The sequence below is a fragment of the Carcharhinus amblyrhynchos genome, chromosome 1, assembly GCF_965287045.1.
Source record: "Carcharhinus amblyrhynchos chromosome 1, sCarAmb.v2.hapA, whole genome shotgun sequence".
Classification (NCBI taxonomy): domain Eukaryota; kingdom Metazoa; phylum Chordata; class Chondrichthyes; order Carcharhiniformes; family Carcharhinidae; genus Carcharhinus; species Carcharhinus amblyrhynchos.
In genome coordinates this window covers 32,887,801-32,908,198 of record NC_137324.1, presented here as the reverse complement: position 1 = coordinate 32,908,198, position 20,398 = coordinate 32,887,801, and the positions used below count along the sequence as shown (strand labels likewise).

General features: G+C 43.0%; 1 protein-coding gene across 1 annotated transcript in view; it reads right to left on the bottom strand.

The window, feature by feature from the left end:
- LOC145355444 (mitogen-activated protein kinase 4-like) overlaps positions 1 to 20,398 on the bottom strand; it is a 116,819-nt gene that overhangs the window by 24,301 nt on the left and 72,120 nt on the right. The window contains exons 3-4 of the mRNA XM_080207598.1: positions 8,844 to 8,988; positions 6,502 to 6,663 (exon numbers count right to left, since the gene is read on the bottom strand). Of these exons, the coding sequence (XP_080063724.1) occupies positions 6,502 to 6,663; positions 8,844 to 8,988 (307 nt within the window). The remainder of the gene's footprint in view (positions 1 to 6,501; positions 6,664 to 8,843; positions 8,989 to 20,398) is intronic.

Sequence of the window (20,398 nt, the reverse complement as noted above, 5' to 3'; positions counted from 1 at the left end):
CTGTGCAACTTTCAGCTACTATATGCTGAAGCTTCCCTACATTGTCACCTTCTTCTGTAGAGGAAGTCTTCTCTTCCACCTTGCCTTTTACTCTCCTTCTCATCCTTTTCTCTCTCCATCTGCATTTTACCTCCTCAATGTTAAGATGTCATTGTTGACTTCTTCTGCTAGGCCATATTAAAACCAACTCAAACACAAACTCATTCTTTTTATTTTGTTTTCTCTCTTCCCTTCCTATGAATCAGCATGAGGTGAACCTTGTTTACTTGTTTTCAGTCCAGGTTGATGATTTGATATTAATGTTACTTTTGAACAGCTTGCAAGTGAAAAGTGTTGTTTTTTAATTTAGATACTTCATGAGCACACACGTTAATTTATGATTGATCAGGATAGCTGTTTACTGGTGATGGTGAAAGATGAGATCATGCCCATAGGGGTTATTAATGTGATTTATTTCTCTAATATCAGATTAATTCATGCAGTGGCACAGTTCTTACAATAACAAAAGACTACAAATTCTAACTTGTTAGTCTGGAAGTTCATTATGTCAAGGGGAAAATTCAACAGGCATGATCTTACTGGCCGTTCATGCCACGCTCTCGCTGCAGTGAGACTGGAGAATTTGGCATCCAGCCAAATCTCCATTCACTGCAGCAAAATGGGAAAATCCCACCAGTGAGAACAGCCGTAACATTCCAGCCAACATTATGGATGGTTGGTGGTCCCCCAGGAGCTTGCTGGTAAATGGTGTTGTGCGTGAGTGTGCATGCACGTGTGTGTGTGTATGTGTGTAGCATTGGATGCTATGGTAGCCATATGCCTGCCATAAACGTGCTTCCATTGGATTTACCAACAGCTGGGGTGACATCAGGCACTTGTCTATTCTTGGGGCAAAAAGGACCATCAATTATTTGCCACTTAAGGGCCTCTTCTCACATGGCAATGGGCTGAGGAGGATCCCTCTTGTTCAGGCAACCTGTGCCTAATTAAAGCCCCACCAAACTGGCTTGTTGCTTCCCTCCAATCCACATGTTGCCACCAACTGGCCTGCCAAACACAGCCTCATATCCCCCCATTCCCTATCCGGGCTCCAGCAAAACCCCTGACTTATTTGCGAGTAAGGCAGCATAGTTTCTCTTGAGTAGGCACTGCCACCATCTGATGGTGCTGCTGGAACTTGAAAGCTGACGGCTATTTAATAGGCTGGTGCCTCTCGGAGCTGCCACTTAGCCATTAAATCACTACAGGGAGTCAGAGCCAAGCAGAGACAGGCTGGGTCCCAATTTTCAGCCAAGATGCCAGGGCCAATGGCCTTTGTGTAAAATACAAAACATGCATCACTGACTTGAATTAGTGAGCTATAAATAGTCCTCAGGATGCCAGTATAAAATAATGGATCTCACACTAACTGTTGATGATGCTTAGTAATGAAGCACAGTTCCTGGTTTTGATCTTGGTATCTCATTTATATACTAACTGCTGATCAGTGCAATACTGAAACATTCAGAATGTCTAGAGATTAGTTAAGGCTGTGGAAAGTAATGTAGCACCTCCCATGCTGACAAGTTATTGATAATGCTGCTGTGAAGGGTGTTCAGGAATTCGGTACATTTTCAGTCCAATGAGGAAAGAGACATTCCTGTTTCTGGGAAATGAGATAAGTCAAGTGGATCAACTGCCAATAGGAATAATTTAGATAACAGTGAACATAGTTCAGGTTTAGATTAACTATGAGAAAGGATAAGGAGAAATCTAATGCAAACATACTTAACTGGAGGAGGGCCAATCTCATTGGGACAAGAATGCATCTGCCCCATGTAAATCAGAAACTAAAGTGAGCAAATAAAAGAGTCACAAAACAATGCAATTTCTTTAAAGATGGCACATTTGTCTGGTACACTCTCACAAGAGCAAGCAAAGTCAGAGATTCCAAAAGAGATGGAGAGTAAGATGAAGCAGAAAACAGATGGCAGGTTCATAATACAAAAACATAAGAACATAAGAACTAGGAGCAGGAGAAGGCCATCTGGCCCCTCAAGCCTGCTCTGCCATTCAATAAGATCATGGCTGATCTTTTTGTGGACTCAGCTCCACTTACCCACCTGCTCACTATAACTCTCAATCCCTTTACTATCCTTGCCTTAAAAACATTCAGATGCTTCACTGGGCAGGGAATTCCACAATTCACAACCCTTTGTGTGAAGAAGTTCTTCCTCAACTCAGTCCTAAATCTGCTCCCCCTTATTTTGAGGCTAGTTATAGTTGTACCTGCCAGTGGAAACAATTTCCCTGCTTCTATCTTGTCTATTCCCTTCATAATCTTATATGTTTCTATAAGCTCCCCTCATTCTCCTGAATTCCAATGAGTATAGCCCCAGTCTACTCAGTCTCTTCTCATAAGCCAATCCTCTCAACTTCAGAATCAACCTAGTGAATCTCCTCTGCATCCCCTCCAGTGCCAGTATATCCTTTCTCAAGTAAGGAGACCAAAACTGTACACAGTACTCCAGGTGTGGCCTCACTGGAAACCATAGCCTCCCTGTTTTTAAACTCCATCTCTCTAGCAATGAATGACAAAATTCCATTTGCCTTCTTAATTACCTGCTGCACCAACTTTTTTGTGATTTATGCACAAGGACACCAGGTCCCTCTGCACAGTAGCATGCTGCAAATTGTTACCATTTAAATAACAGGCCATTTTGCTGTTTTTCCTACCAAAATGGATTATCTCACATTTACCAACATTGCACTCCATCTACCAGACTCTTACCCACTCACTCATCTATATTCCCCTGCAGACTTTTAGTATCCTTTGCACACTTTGCTCTGCAACTCATCTTAGTGTCATCTGCGAACCTGGACACACTACACTCAGTCCCCAACTCAAAATCATCTATGTAAATCGTAATCAATTGCAGGCACACCACTAGTCACTGATCACCAACCAGAAAAACACCCATTTATTCCCACTCTTTGCTTTCTATTAGCTAATAAATCCTCTATACATCACCCGTAACACTGTGTACCTTTATTTTACACAGCAGTCTTTTGTGCGGCACCTTGTCAAATGCCTTCTGGAAATCCAGATACACCACATCCACAGGTTTTCCACTGTCCACCACACTCGTAATGTCCTCATAGAATTCCAATACATTAGTTAAAAATGACCTGTCTTCCATAAACCCATGCTGTATCTTACAAAGGGGACAATTTCTCTGCAGGTGTCTCACCATTTCTTCCTTGATGATAGATTCAAGCATTTTTCCTATTACAAAAGTTAAGCTAAACAACCTGTATTTTGTCTATCTCCTTCTTTTAAACAGTGGCGTCATATTTGCTGCTTTCCAATCTGCCAGAACCTCCCCAGAGTCAAGTGAATTTTGGCAAATTACCATGAATGCATTTGCTATTTCCCCTGCCGTCTCTTTTAGTATCCTGGGATGCATTCCAGGAGATTGTTTACCTTTAGCCCCATTAGCTTGCCCAATACTACCTCTTTAGTGATAATGATCATTTCTAGGTCCTCACCTGCCATGCCCTACCTGTCATCAATTTTTGGCATGTTATTTGTGTCTTCCACTGTGAAGACCGACACAAAATACCTGTTCAATGCCTCAGCCATTTCCTGATTTCCCATTATGAAATCCCCCTTCTCATCCTCCAAAGGACAAATGTTCACTTTAGCCACTCTTTTTTGTTCTATATATTTGTAGAAACTTTTGCTATCTCTTTTATATTCTGAGCTAGTTTACTCTCATGATCTTACTTTTCTTTATAGCTTTTTTGTTGCTTTCTGTTGACCTTTAAAGATTTCCCAATCCTCCAGTTTCCCACTAATCTCTGCCACTCTATATGCATTTTCTTTCAATTTGATACTCTCTATTTCCTTAGATATCCATGGCTACTTTTTCTACAGTCCTTCCTTATCACTGGTATATACTTTTGCTGAGTGCTGTGAAAAATCACTTTGAAGGTCCACCACTGTTCCTCAATCGTCCCACCATAAAGTTTTTGCTCCCAGTCTATCTTAGCCAACTCCTGCCTCATCCCATTGTAGACTCCTTTGTTTAAGCACAAGATGCTGGTATTGGACTTTACCTTCTCACACTCCATCTCTATTTTAAATTCAACCATACTGTGATCACTTCTTCCAAGAGGATACATTCTATGAGCTCCTCCTCGAGGCTGCCTTGACTGACCTGGTTTGATCAATTGACATGTGGATTAAAATCCCCTGTGATAATTGCTGTACTGTTTTTAGATACATCAGTTATTTCTTTATTTATTGCTTGTCCCGTGATGTTATTATTTGGTGGCCTATAGGTTGCACCTATGAGTGACTTTTTCTCCTTATTATTTTTAAATTCCACCCAAATGGGATCACCTTTTCCTCCATAGAACCTAAATTATTTCTCACTACTGCCCTGATGTCATCCTTAAATATCAGAGCTGTACCACCGCCTTTCACCTCCTGTCTGTCCTTCCAAATAGGCTGATACTCCTGGATATTTAACTCCCAATCGCTCTGCAACCATGTCTCTGTAATGGCCACTAAATCATACTGATTTGCTATGATATGTGCCATCAACTCATTTACCTTGTTTTGAATGCTATGAGCATTTAAGTAAAGTGCCCTTATGCCAGTTTTTATGCCTTCTTTTTGAATCCTAACACCTCCATTAATAACATCTCCTGAGTTCTCCTTCCGTTTAACTTTTTTCTCCACATGCTAACCTGCTGCTTTGTTTCCCATTAACCATTATACTTCCTGTAGTTTTACTCTTCCCTTCCCCTTCACTTGCTAGTTCAAAGTCCTTGTGACCACCCTATTTATCCATTTCACTAGAACACTGTGGTTCCTGGTGGGTTCAGGCGCAGAGTGTCCGAAGTGGTTACAAGATAGAAGGAAGCCATTCAGCCTGTCATGTTTACGGGCTGAATGGCTTCCTTCTATCTTGTAACCACTTTCGGATTCAATGGTTACAAGTTCATAGGCTATTTTGTTACGAAGAAATAGTATAACTCTGTCCAGAGAGCTAATGCCATCGCACTTGCGGAAGGATATATTGGTCTTGGAGGGAGTGCAGAGGAGGTTCACTAGGCTGATACCGGAGATGAGGGGGTTGGCCTATGAAGAGAGACTAAATAGAATGGGTCTGTACTCATTGGAGTTTAGAAGGATGAGGGGGTATCTTATAGAGACGTATAAGATAACGAAGGGGATGGATAAGGTAGAGATAGAGAGATTCTTCCCGCTTAGAAAGGATAGCAGGACTAGAGGACGCAGCCTCAAGATAAGTGGCGGGCGGGGGGCAGTTTAGATCAGAGTTCAGGAGGAACTTCTTCACTCAAAGGGTGGTGAATCTCTGGAATTCTCTGCCCTTTGAAGTGGTGGAGGCTACCTCACTAAATATATTTAAGTCACGGGTAGATAGGTTTCTGATAGACAAGGGAATTAAGGGTTATGGGGAGAAAGCGGGAAAGTGGAACTGATCCACTTCAGATCAGCAATGGTGGAGCAGGCTCGAAGGGCTAGATGGCCTACTCCTGCTCCTATTTCTTATGTTCTTATGTTCCATGAAGAGCACCATAAAGTACCTTCATCACATGGACTGGAGCAGTTGAAGAAGGCACACCACCATTTTCCTGAGGAATTTTTGAGATGGACAATAATGCTGGCCTCATCAGTGAAGGCCATATCCCATGGGTGAGTCCAGTTTTTAAAAGGTGTTCATACATTTCCCTAATCACATAAGCCGACATGTTTCCTAGAAATAATGTTCCTTTATGCCAATAAGTCTTGAGGAGAAAGCCCAAACTGTAACATTGGTTACTTATCATGAACCCACCTCCATTCACCTGATGAAGGAGAAGTGCTCCGAAAGCTCGTGATTCTAAATAAAGCTGTTGGACTTTAACCTGGTGTTGTGAGACTTCTCATTTTGCCCACCCTCGTCCACATCAGCAGCTCCACATCATGAATGCTTACTTAGTTACATAATTGTTTATCTTGGTTGGTAGAAGAAGCATGGAGGAGATGCAAGATGATGGAAAACCCTTTCATTTATATACCATTACCACTGATATTAACTCCAATTTTTTTTTGAGTTAAATTATTAAACTAAACAGATATTAACTCCATCACAATGGCAATGTTGTAATATTTATGAGGTGGCAATATTGACATCTGAGGTTTTTCAAACTTCACAAGTAGGCATGCAGTGCCAGTGTTGAGAATCATTTTATTTGGCCACAGAAATGCTGAGTTGTTTCCTCAGTGGTAGGTAAGGTCCACAGCCAGAAAATTTAAAAAGGAAGATGTAAGCTTGCGGGAACATTGCAGAATCACTTCATGTATGTGGGTCTAAAGTGAAACCTGGTGTTGTCAGACTTTTTACTAAAGTGAAAGGACAGAGCTGTGTGCTATCTTCTCACTTCCTGCTTGTTCCCTGAGGACATCTTACATGCAAAACAAGTATCACACTTTACTTCCTAATTTACCTTCTGAATTGCCTTCATGAAGTAGTGTCCTCAATGGTTTTGATACCTCCCACTTTGGGTTGATGTATGCTGGCATGACACGGAGCAGCTCCTGCTTGTCCTCCTCGTGGAGAACAGGAATTGTTTTCAGAATCAACTGCATCTGTTCCAGCTCATGAGCACCTAGGAAGAAAGGAGAGGTAGAGAGGAGGAAGTCATACCATCTTTAAGTTTGTTCACTTCTTCTTTGTCACATGCCATGTACCTGATACAGAGGGTGTTGGGGAAGGTAGAGGGCCTCCTCATGTACCTGCTCCTGGGCCCAGCCAAACATGCTATCAAACAGATCCAAGCAGCGGATGACCGACAGGACCATCCGAGGGCACCACAGGGACTGGGGTGTATTATTGACCTCATTAATCACACTTTGATTTAAGTTTCCTTTTTACTTTGTTTTTTTGGTTTGCGCAGTTCCTTCCTTTCTGGGGGCTGCCCTTCTTGTTTTGCCCTGAGGTCGTTTTGTTTAGTTGACACGAAAAGAAATGCCATGTACCGTTCAAAATTTAAAACAAAATTAAGTAGCACTGTTGACTGCCAGGATATGTTGGAGTATTGGAGATATTGGATTACAGCCATATTCCTCAAACTGTGAACTTCATCTCGACAAGATGTCAGATAATTATGAACACAGAAAAGAGACCCTGAGGGTCTACCTAAGGTCCTTCTAGAAAAGCAACCAGGCACCCCTGCCAGGTCTGACCTACATGCCATTCTCCACCCACAATATGTGGTTCAGTCACAATGTACCCTGAAGTGATCCTGAAGACTATGCAGTTGGAAAGAATAATTACAGAACAGAATCAAAAAAGAAACAGCACACTGCCCTTTTAGCAATGATAAATAGATTAGAGCAACACAATATTCAGAAATTCCAAGCTCAGTCACTTTATACGATCCTTGGGACAACTGTCAATAACATATATCAATAGTCTGATATATGCTGTACTGCAAGAATAATATTTATCAGCCGTTCTTCCAGATTTTTTCATCATAAACCCTGTTTGTTTCCACCAGGGACGTGATACTCAGACAAGTGATAGTGGCCCTGGAAATCCTCAATATTGACCGCACACACTATGAAATCTAATGGCTCCAAGATGGTCAAGGAAACCTTCTATTGATCACCTACTGACCAACACTCAACTGGCAAATCAGCCTTCACTTCATGTTGAACATCTCCTGGACAAAGCACCAAGGATGCAGAATGTACAGAATGAATGGGCATCATCAACATTCGCCATCAAGTACGACGTGGTAATCCCATTACTGAGTCAGCAGAAACCTGGAGTTCTTGGGGCTTAGGGAATCAAGGGATATGGGGGGAAGCGGGGGATCAGGATATTGAATTCTATGATCAGCCGTGATCAAGATGAATGGCAGAGCAGGTTTGAAGGGCTGAATGGCCTTCTCCCGCTTGTGGTTTCCAAGCAAGATGAGTCCATATCAGTTGAAGAAGGAACCAACATGAGGGGCTACTTAATTTGGTCTCATTCTCACCAACCTACTTCTCATAGACTCAACTGTCCACAATAGATGTGATAACATCTCCACACTTATGAAGACAAAGTCTTATTTCTAAGGTGAGGGCACTGTCCATTCATTCAACACAGATTTACAGCCATGTTAGTTGAGATTTACTGAGGACAGATCCAGTCTCCAAGGCGACACGGTGGCACAGTAGTTAGAATGCTGCCTCACAGTGCCAGGGACCCAAGTTCGATTCCTGGCTTGGGTCACTGTCTGTGTGGAGTTTGCACATTCTCTCTGTGTCTGTGTGGGTTCCCTCCGGATGCACTGGTTTCCTCCCACAATCAAAATATGTGCTAGTCAGGTTGATTGATCATGCTAAATTCTTCCTTAGTCTCAGGAGATTAGCAGGGTAGTAGGGAATTATGGGAATAGGGCCTGGGTGGGATTGTGGTCAGTCCGACTTGATGGGCCAAATGGCCTCCTACTGCACTGTAGGTTTCTATAGTATAACTCTATGGTATAACTCCCAAAACTGGGCATCCATGAGACACTGCGTGGCATCAGCTGTAGAAGAACTGTATTTCATCTCATTGCCTGACAGATCCCTCTCTCTTAAAATCCCTAGAGTGCAAAAAGAGGCCAGTTGGCCTATCGAGTCTGCACTGACTCTCTGAAAGAGAGTCCCAGCCAGGCTCTCCTCTCTTCTATTCGTGTAAAATTGTACCTTTCTCTTCAATTTTTTATAACTAACTTTATCGCTGTCACAAGCTATCCTGTGCCTTTGTAAGTCAACATTTGACAAGCAGCAAATAGAAGAACAGGAACTTGCTTACCAGCAAACAACATCTTTCCAGTCAGCATTTCCATAAATATACAACCTGCAGCCCACATGTCAATAGCTTTGGTGTAGTTGTTCGGTGACAGAAGGAGGCGTGGAGATCGATACCATTTGGTTACCAGACCTTCAGAAAGATGACCCTGGTCAATGAGAAGTGACAAAACATGACATTAACCAATAAAACAGATTCTCACATTGGTTCAACTTTAGAGACAAGGGATGGGATTAACTGCTCCCACCCCCATGCTGTGTTTTCCGCTGATGGAGGTGGTTGGCCATTCGCCACTGGAGGGTTGTCCTCAGAAGATCTTGCCGCAAGAAGAACCGGAAAATCCTGCCCAAGGCTCAAACAGTTTTGTTACTTAACATGCTGAGTAACAGTGTCATTATCACAAACCCAAAATGCAAAACTGGCAACATATCACCAACAAAACTGCTGCCACATATGGGAAAATTAATCTGTTGTAGTACATTTCAAGTCCGTTCGCTACAATATGTTTGACAATGAGTCAGTCTAAAGCTGTAATTCAATGATATTGCAAAGTGGTTGGTTTTCCAAGTGTATGATATTTAATGAAACAAAGGTTATGCAGCTAACACACAGATTGGAGTGTAAACATTAGTCAAGAGTGAATTCATCAAGTATGGATGTGATGGGTGGGAATTTAAACTTGGTCAGGGTGCCCAACCCCTCCACCATTTGGAGGGGAAGTCCTGTCCCTGAGAGCTGCGGACTGTCAAATAACCAGTGGATTTCTGGGTTTCAGTAACCCATGGAGAACAGTGGCTTCTACTGGAAACTGTATCCAGTCTCCAACAGAAATTTTCAATGGAGACGAACACTGAGGAATGTTGGTTGCCAGGAGTGGCAGGTGGTCGGAGTAGAACCAGGGTCAGGCTGGTAGGCAGCCTGAGTACTGTAAGCTGACAGACTTTATACTTGGCAGCCAAGGGAAGGGATCCTCGCATGGCTATTAACTGGCTACCTAATGGCCTCATTAGCCCACAAGTCAGTGATGCCTTCTCTGCTGCACCTAAAATTACAGAAGGGCCAGAAATGTCAACCACTTGCTTCATCCAAGGAGCGTTCAACATAATGAGAAGATTGTTAGGCGTTGACAATGGCACCATGGCATTACACTCAACTTTACGCCAATGTTTGCTTGATGCTATGCCAATCACAATATGATGGTGCCTGGATTGTATCGAGCTTCTTGAGCAATGTTCCAGACCTCAGTGAATGGTGCATATTCATCGCTATCCTGACTTGAGCCTCTTAGGTGGTGAAGAGACTTGTTGATTAATGAGAAACTAATAGCAGAGTAACTAAAACTTACCCTTCCCTGCAGTTTTAGTCATAGTGTTGATTTGGTTGGCCTATTCGAAGAGAAAGATAGAATTGAATTTCTGGCGAAGATTATTTTTTCACTTTGGTTTCCGGTGTTCATAGAACATAGAACATAGAACACTACAGCACAAACAGGCCCTTAGGCCCACGAGTTGCGCCGATCACATCAACACCTACCAATCTATAGACCTATCTATAACCCCCAATCCCATAAAACCCCATATACTCATCCAGAAGTCTTTTAAAAGACCCCAGCGAGTTCGCCTCCACCACCACTGACGGCAGCCTATTCCATTCACTCACCACCCTCTGAGTGAAAAACTTACCCCTAACATCACTTCTGTACTTGCCTCCCCGCACCTTAAATCTGTGTCCTCTCGTAGCGACCATTTCAACCCGGGGAAATAGCCTCTGAGAATCCACCCTATCTATTCCTCTCAACATTTTATAAACTTCTATCAGGTCGCCTCTCAACCTTCGTCTCTCCAGGGAAAAGAGTCCCAGCTCCCTCAACCTAACTTCATAAGGCATGCCTCCCAGTCCAGGCAACATCCTTGTAAATCTCCTCTGTACCCTTTCAATAGCTTCTACGTCCTTCCTATAGTGAGGCGACCAGAACTGCGCACAGTACTCCAAATGAGACCTGACAAGGGTCCTATAAAGTTGCAGCATTACCTCCCGATTCCTAACTCAATCCCTCGATTAATGAAGGCCAGTACACCATACGCCTTCTTGACCACATCCTCCACCTGCGAGGCCGATTTAAGAGTCCTATGGACCCAGACCCCAAGATCCTTCTGCTCTTCAACACTACTAAGACTCCTGCCCTTGTTAGTGTACTCGTTCATCCCGTTGGTTCTGCCAAAATGGACGACTACACATTTATCCGCATTGAAGTCCATCTGCCACTTCTCCGCCCAGTCCTGCATCCTATTTATGTCCTGCTGCAACTTTTGACATCCTTCCAGACCATCCACAACACCACCGACCTTCGTGTCATCAGCGAACTTACTTACCCATCCCTCCACTTCCTCATCCAGGTCATTTATGAAAATGACAAACAGCAAGGGTCCTAGAACAGATCCCTGGGGCACTCCACTGGTGACTGACCTCCATGCGGAAAAAGACCCATCCACAACCACTCTCTGCCTTCTGCAGGCAAGCCAGTTCTGGATCCACAAGGCCAAAGGCCCTTGGATCCCATGCCCTCTCACCTCCTCAAGAAGTCTTGCATGGGGGACCTTATCAAACGCCTTGCTGAAGTCCATGTACACCACGTCCACTGTACTTCCTTCGTCAATGTGTTCAGTCACATTTTCGAAGAACTCAACTAGGCTCGTAAGGCACAACCTGCCCTTGACAAAACCATGCTGACTATTTCTGATCATGTCAAACCTCTCCAAATGCTCGTAAATCTTGTCCCTCAGAAGCCTCTCCATCAGCTTACCAACCACTGAGGTCAGACTCACCGGTCGGTAATTTCCCGGGCTATCTCTGTTCCCTTTCTTGAAAATAGGAACTACATCCGCAATCCTTCAATCTTCCGGAACCTCTCCCGTCTCTATTGACGACGCAAAGATCATCGCCAGGGGCTCTACAATCACCTCCCTCACCTCCCACAGTATCCTGGGGTACATCCCATCTGGTCCCAGCGACTTATCTATCTTTATAGAATTCAAAAGTTCTAACACATCCTCCTCCTTAATATCCACATACTCAATCTTTTGCATCTGCTGCAAATCCGTAGCAAAATCTCCCAGATCAGTTTCCACTGTGAATACTGAGGCAAAGTACTCATTAAGCACCTCTGCCATTTCTTCTGGTTCCACACAGACCTTTCCCCCTTCACCTTTTATAGGTCCTATCCCTTCTCTTCTCATCCTTTTACTTTTCACATATTTATAGGCCTTGGGATTCTCCTTAATCTTACCTGCCAAGGTCTTCTCATGACCCCTTCTGGCTCTCCTAATTTCCCTTTTAAGCTCCCTTCTACAGTCCTTATACTCCTCAAGATCCTTAACATCTCCTAGTTCCCTGAACCTTTTGTACACCTTCCTTTTCCTCCTGACTAGGTTCACCACAGCCTTCGTGCACCACGGTTCCCTCAACCTACCAAAACCCCCTTGTCTCATCGGAACGTTGTCATGCAGAGCTCCAGACAAACATTCCTTGAATATCCGCCACCTTCCTTTGGTACTTTTCCCTAAGAACGCCTCCTTCCAGTTTATTTGTCCAAGTAACTTCGTAATTCCCCTTACTCCAGACAAACACCTTCCTAGCCTGCCTGATCCTATCTCGTTCCAATGCAGTTGTGAAGGAGATAGAATTATGATCACCATTCCCAAGGTGCTCTCCTACCGAGAGATCCATCACCTGTCCTGGTTCATTCGCCAGTTGTTCAGTTGAAAGGTTCTCCCAAAATGCTAATTTGTCTGCCGGGTGCTGATAGGTCGACTGTGAATTTCCAATTTGGACCATGGTGGGGAAGCCTATCAACAGCCTTCCTGCCCTGCAGCCAATTGAGGCCCCAGTGCCGCAGTTGGTATTAACAGGTAGCGACCTCGCCAAGCAACTGTGCAGACAGAACTCCGTGGGGTTTCTGGCTGGGTCCCTTGCCCTTGATGCCAATGCCCTACCCTCCCCCACTGTAACAACTTTAATCAGGCAATTAAGGTTGACCTGTTAGATCAGGGAGCCTGTTGCTTTGTATTTAACCAGGAGCATCAGTTCCTCTGGCACTCTGGTACACAGTAAGAAGTCTCACAACACCGGGTTGAAGTCCAACAGGTTTATTCGGTAGTAAACGCCACTGGCTTTTGGAATACTGTCCCTTTATCAGGTGAGTGGAGAGTTCTGATCATAAACAGGGCATAAAGGCACACACAGTTTACAGAATACTGATTAGAATGTGAGTCTTTACAGCTAATCTGCTATTCAAGCCTTAAAGGCGCAGACAATATGAGTGGAGATAGCATTAAGCATAGGTTAAAGAGATGTGTATTGTCTCCAGACAGTACAGTAAGTGAGATGTTGCAAGTTCAGGCAAGTCATGGGGGGTTACAGATAGTGTGACATGAACATGCCTGAACTTGCAACATCTCACTTACTGTCCTGTCTGGTGACAATAAACATCTCTTTAACCTATGCTTAATGCTATCTCCACTCACATCGTCTGCACCTTTAAGACTTGAATAGCACATTAGCTGTAAAGACTCACATTCTAATCAGTATCCTGTTATCTGTACGTGCCTTTATATGCCCTGTTTGTGATCAGAACTCTCTACTCACCCGACGAAGGAACAGCATTCCGAAAGCTAGTGGTGTTTACTACCAAATAACCCTGTTGGACTTTAGCCTGGTGTTGTGAGACTTCTTACTGTGTTTACCCCGGTCCAATGCCGGCATCTCTACATCAATCCTGGTGTAGGCAGCTAACTGAAAGCACTCTGTACGCTGTTGTCAGATTTGTAAATAAAGGGATTTTGGTAAAGGGACTTCTGCCTCCGAGGATCCACAATCCCCTCAATGACCAGCACTCAAACAACTATTTATTCCTCACAATCCCTGCTGGGCTAACGCTGACCACAAAGTGCCAAATTAACATGAAAGCACTTCATAAACATCCATGCCAAACCTCAACCTACTGAAGTAATGCAAAAAGGATTGTGCAAAACAGCATTAACAGGTCCGATTTTTTAACTTAAACAATTTAACTGTTTGCAGCTAAGGAGGTTTCCAGTGGAGCCAACAAATATTGTTGTGGGAATTAGTCCCAATGTCTGTACAGACACTAAAACTGCGAAGCAGTTAACAAAATAAACCTCATGAAAACCTACTTTCTCTTTTTAAAAGGTCAGTTGCTTCAGGTCAGATCCTGGAGCTCACTTGCACATGTTTTTTACAGGAAGATTCATGGGAAGATTATTGACAAGAGCCTCACCCAAAGAAGTAAGATTCAAGGTTGCATATTATGTTTATCTGCTGGGCACATTTTCAGCAAGGATGTGTACTCAACTCACCAGCTTCCAACTCACCAGCTTCCACCTGAGCTCACTCCCATAACACAAGTGGCAACCTACAGGCCAGGTTTGAAAAAATAATTAAGGGTTAACTGAATTTGTTAACAAGTCAATTGACCTTGATAATACACCACCCATGCCATAATACAGTTGGCTTGTGTAGGCAGACAGGATTTTGATTTTGATTTGATTTATTATTGTCACATGTATTAACATACAGTAAAAAGTATTGTTTCTTGTGTGCTATACAGACAGAGCATACCATTCATAAAGAAGGAAAGGAGAGAGTGCAGAACATAATGTTGCAGTCATAGCTAGGGTGTAGAGAAAGATCAACTTAATGCAAGGTAAGTCCATTCAGAAATCTGATGGCAGCAAGGAAGAAGTTGTTCTTGAGTCGGTTGGTGCGTGACCTCAGGCTCTTGTACCTCTTTCCCGACGGAAAAGAGTGGAAGAGAGAATGTCCGGGGTGTGTGGGGTCTTTGATTATGCTAGCTGCTTTTCTGGATTGTTCAGGGCATTAAAAAAGTCTTTAAAGGGAAGGAAGTGGGGGTTGACTATTACTGGGGGGAGACCTTTGCCTATCGGGGGCATCCTACCCCATAGGTAGTACCTCCTCTTCCTTTGTCCCCACCTGATCTCCAAAACCCAAGGCTCCATCCCCTTCCTGAGCTGGCCATCCTCTCCTGACCAATACCCCTGATCCATTGGACATTTTTGGGACTGCTTGCAGTTGGGCAGCATGGTGAAACAGTGGTTAGGACTGCTGCCTCACAGCACCAGGGACCCTGGTTCGATTCTGGCCTCGGTTCACTGTCTGTGTGGAGATTGCACATTGTCCCCATGTCTGTGTAGGTTTGCTCCGGGTGCTCCGGTTTCCTCCCACAATCCAAAGATGTGCAGATTAGGTTGAATGGCCATGCCAAATTGACTCTGGTGTAAGGAGATTAGCAGGGTAAATATATGGGGTTACGGGAATAGGGCCTGGGTGGGATCATAATTGGCGCAGACTCAATGGGTCACATGGCCTCCTTCTGCACTGTAGGGATTCTATGATTCCAGCAGCTTCCAATAATAAGCTCTTGGCACTGTAGGATTGCTGAAGCTGCTGGCCAATCAGAGAGGCTGTGGGTAAGCATGCCCATGGGTTGTCTTCCATTCGTTTTGGGAAACCAATTAAACTAAATTAAACAAACTGAAGGACAGGATAAAACAAAAGGGGAAGGCCCTTAAAGGGATACTTCCTTTAACTAAAACAAATCACAAGTGAAACTTAAAACATCTAACTAAATTTGTCAGATGATCTCTCCTTCAAGACGGAGAGCTGACTGGTGATGATTTAACCTGAGGATCACCGTACATCAGGCGAGGGGCTAGGTTGAGAAGGTTGGGCCTTCAATTGGACCCACATGGTTGGCGTGGCTCTGCACCATGAACCAGCTGTCCAGCTAATGGAGCTAATCGGCCCCCTAAAAATATGGAATGCTTGCAAGTTGGTTTCCTGCTTACTTTCTTTCCTGAGTGCAAAAGGCAACCTTTGGTGTGGGATTTTATAGAATGGGATTTCAATATTGAAAGAAAGGCAGCACCTGACCATAGCATGCCCCCAATTGCAGGGACGGCATGGTGGCACAGTGGTTAGCACTGCTGCCTCACAATGCCAGAGACCTGGGTTCAATTCCTGGCTTGGGTTATTGTCTTGTGGAGCCTGCATGTTCTCTCTGTGTCTGCGTGGGTTTCCTCCGGGTGCTCTGGTTTCCTCCCACAGTCTGAAAGACATGCTGGTTAGGTGCATTGGCCATGCTAAATTCTCCTTCCCTCCCAAACAGGCACTGGAGTCTGGCGACTACGGGGTTTTCACAGAAACTTCATTGCAGTGTTCATGCAAGCCTACTTGTGACACTAATAAATAAACTTAAAAAAATTCTTAGTTCTCAAATCAAATATTGGAAAAGTTTTAGTTTTATTTAAAAATTGAAATTTGATGCCCCAATGCCCTACTGAAACCAGTGTAACGGGTTTTTTTGTCTCTTCCTTGTCAAATCTCAGACAACCAGTTGGAGAAGAATAGAAGACCACAGTTGAGTTTTAATAATTACAAATTTCGATTTCCAGATTGCACCTCCGATTTGAAAAAAACATCTCCAAGTAAAATCCACCACCCAAATTAACAGCCAATTAATGTACAATTTACACACCGCATTATTTTAATGTTGTGGTTTCCAAAGAGGTAATTCATCTTTCTACCTTTCCTTTTGTGAATTTTGTGAATAGCTTCAGTGTTAGAAACAAGTACTCCCAGGTCATTCATAGCATACCTACTTTGGGCCAAATTTCCTGAGCAACTGAGGATGTTTCTGAGGCAGAGATTTGACTGGAGTCAGGGATTTACAGGGTCTCCAAACTTCTTTGTAATGAAGAGCATTTCTGACAGGTGAAGTGTTGGGTATTCCTAAGTATGTTCCCTGTCCCATGCTGGTGCATAAAGAGATGGAAATGGCAGGATGGCTCCATTGACTAGGAACCCACCAGTTCTACTTTATACCCTGTACAGATTACATTTCCATTATGCTGAGGTATTTGACATTCTGGCAATGAAGCTCACAGTACCCATTTCCTGATAACAAATGATTGCAGAGAGATTAGTTGCAGTGAGGAAAATAGCAGTGGCAAAATGAATCTACTTTGGAAAATAAATCATTATTCTTTAACTAAGATGTGCCATGCTTCCCAATCAATTAGTATTGTGCCATTCTGGAATGTCTAGTTTCGAAGGGTGGGTTACTCAAGGAGCATCCCAACTAGTACAAATTGTGCTGGGGTAGATTGGATGACCTAAGTACACACTGTGAAAGAGTGGGGCTCAAGGAATTCCAATCCTCTCTATACCAAGAATGTGCCTTAGTCAAAAATACAGAGGAGTATTACCTCATTATGGCACCACCAGTTTCAGTATTTTGTGGCTATTTTGAGTAAGGTTGCCAATTTAATCCTAAATTAGAGATTTACAACCATTAGGAGCTAGATTAAAATTGCCCAAACTCAATTAATGTAGGACCTTGACAGTCAGTTGCGAAGAAGACTTAGGGCAGGATTCTTCATCCTCCAGCTGCGTGTTACTCGGCAGTAGAGGGTGACATGCTGTTCACTGGTGGTGGAATTCTCTGGTCCCGCCACTGTCAACGGGGTTTCCCATTGAGGCCACCCCATGCTATTGGGAAGCCTGTGGGTGGGGGTTTGCTGCAGCGAGTTCAGGGAATCCTGCCAGCATGAACGGCCAGAGAACCCCAGCCTTAATATGTTAAGTGACGTTTATATGTTACATTTCCAATTGTGTGGCTGTTACTATCGATGTCTGATAAAATTCTATCTAAAATTACTTTACAAGTACAACAGTGCCCCTTTAAACATCTTTCAAAATAGAAAGGCATAATAAATATACATAAAGATAATGACTTAGATTGTAAAACATTCCTTCAAATCCCTCCCCTCAATGTTCTCATTTCTTGCATGTGTGTAATTACTGATGAGATCTGATTAGGTCAGGTCATTGTACTTGAACTACACTGGAGCTAGATCACTCCTACCTGCTTGAACCAGTTTTCTCTAAAAGTGTAGCCTTGATGACTGTGTCACATTTTTCTGCAATACAGTACAATAAAAATCAGTTACTGATAAAGTGAGAACTTCTCTAATTCTTACTGCTAAAGAATCTCAAGCGCTTAATGTTTTCAAAGGAATATTGCAAAACAGCACTTTCTGAAAACAGCAACTGTGTGAGAAAATAAGGAACTAAACATACATAGGCATTCACTAAAGGCTCAATGCATAGTCAAAAATTAAAGCTTTGAAACTCAGCAATGTTCCTGTAAGAGACAGGTATTGGAAAAAATGACCAACAACCTGACAGTTGGTCCACACTGCAGTATTTTCTGTTTTATTCCTCAGTCACTTTGGCTTTTCTCCAGTGCATCAATGTCGGCTCACATCCTGTCACGATGTAAGCCGTCTCTCATTCTCTCCTTTTCACTCACTTGCCTGACATGATCTCCTCCAATCAACACTACTTGGAGCTCTGCTGCAAGCTGTGGTGCAACTGTTTAAACACAAGGGCCAATTTCTCCAACTGCCAAATGACCTTGGGACCATGGCATTTATTTGCACTTCGGGCAGAGTGGGCAGCTGACCTGACCGGATTTGACAAGAATAACTCATTAATTTAATTATAATATAATCCTTGCATGTTTACCGCATGAGCAAAGCCATATGACAGCAGATGGGGAGAAGGGATGGAATTCAGTCGCTGAAAGGTTGTTGTTTATTTATGTTTTTTTAATGCCTTTGTTCTAATCCACTGAATCTGTATTATTGGAGGCCAGGCAAACCCATTTGCAATAATGGTTGATGATCCCAGTTTGCAGCTAACAGATACGATGAAGCACCAGATAACATAAGAAATATAAGCGTAGATCAGCCAGATAGTCAATATCTTTTCCCAAAGGTAGGGGACTGGGTCTAAAACTAGAGGACATAGGTTTAAGGTGAGAGGGAAGAGATACAAAAGGGTCCAGAGGGGCAATTTTTTCACAGAGGGTGTTGAGTGTCTGGAACAAGCTGCCAGAGGTAGTAGTAGAGGCGGGTACAATTTCTGTCTTTTTAAAAGCATTTATAAGTTATATGGGTAAGATGGGTGTAGAGGGATATGGGCCAAATGCGGGCAATTTGGACTCGCTTAGTGGTTAAAAAAAGGACAACATGGACAAGCTGGGCTGAAGGGCCTGTTTCCATGACTCTATGACCGGCAGTTACATATGAGGATATTCACCATGGTCTTATTTCTATTCCTTATCATACTTTTCAACAAATTCCTCATTGAAATTCCATTCTAGCCCAGGCTACCTTTCTGGCCTTATTTCCATACTGGAATTGAAAATGAGATGTAATCTTGTTTTTTCAGGCTTCTGCCCCACGGAGAAGAGGCCTTAAAATTCAGGAAGGGTAGGACAGAGGACGGATTGTCTTCTCACCAACCCTTACATCAAAGGGTATGTCTGGGAGAGTTCCTGGAAATTTTGCCCAGCGCTCTATTCACAATGGAACACTCCTAGAGCCAGTGTGGGGTATCAGGACCACCACTTGCAGCTAAAGGCATTGATTATACGAAGAAAATACCCTGAGAATCCATTGGGAACAGTGGAAAAAAAATCACCTCTTTGTTGGGTTCTTCCCAAGCCTCCCTTTCAACCTTGGAATGATGTGCTGTAGTTCTGATTTTCAGAGCATCACATAGGTATTGTATGCCCTGCAGGTGCTTGGATTTTGCCCCACCTACACAGATATCCTCATTTCCAGAATTTGGGACATATTGCATATTGTGGTTGGGAGTGTAGCCCAATTATATTTCCATGAGTGCAGCAGGACTCCTGGAATTTCAGTACTACTGAAATCACCCTTTATATTACTTAGCACTGCTCCAAACTCAGTATGCATAAAGAGAAATTAGTGTGCGGCTGGGGCAAGTTCAGGTGGAGATTCTGCCTTCAGCATGTTCAACAGCAGAAGAAAAATATCAGCTCCTTATCCCTTTCAGATCTTCCTAACCCCTTCCCCAAACATTACTTATTCAAATTCCTCATTTTCTCTTCTATATTTTTCAGCCTTTGTGTTATCCCACTCGATGGCACATAATGCATCACCCAGATTTACCAATAATAAATAACTTCAAGCAACACTGATCCAAAATGCGACTGTTTTGTCAAAACCATTTGAACTTTTGGCAACCAGCTAGTTGGAAAGAGAATTTAGATTCTCCTGTAAATGACATGTAATTTCATAAACATATTAAAATGCATAATCAGGCTTGAAGTATCATTCAGTTGAATTTATGGACTTTGCTATCTTGCTTTATCAAACTACAGTCGACTGATAAATGATAGACTTGACCTTCAGTCTCATCCTGCAGTAGTTGAGCTCATTCTCATTTTAACAAAAAGCAATAAGCCCAGCAGGTATTGCATCAATGTTAAACTTCTAAAACTAGTTAAACAACTACAGCATACAATAATTGCTAGAAAAAAAGACACTACTTGTACATGGTGGAAACTTTCAAAGACTGGTATAAGGTTCTGGCACTGAAATGGCACAGTATATTTGAACATTGATATGTAATAAAAAAGGAGTGTC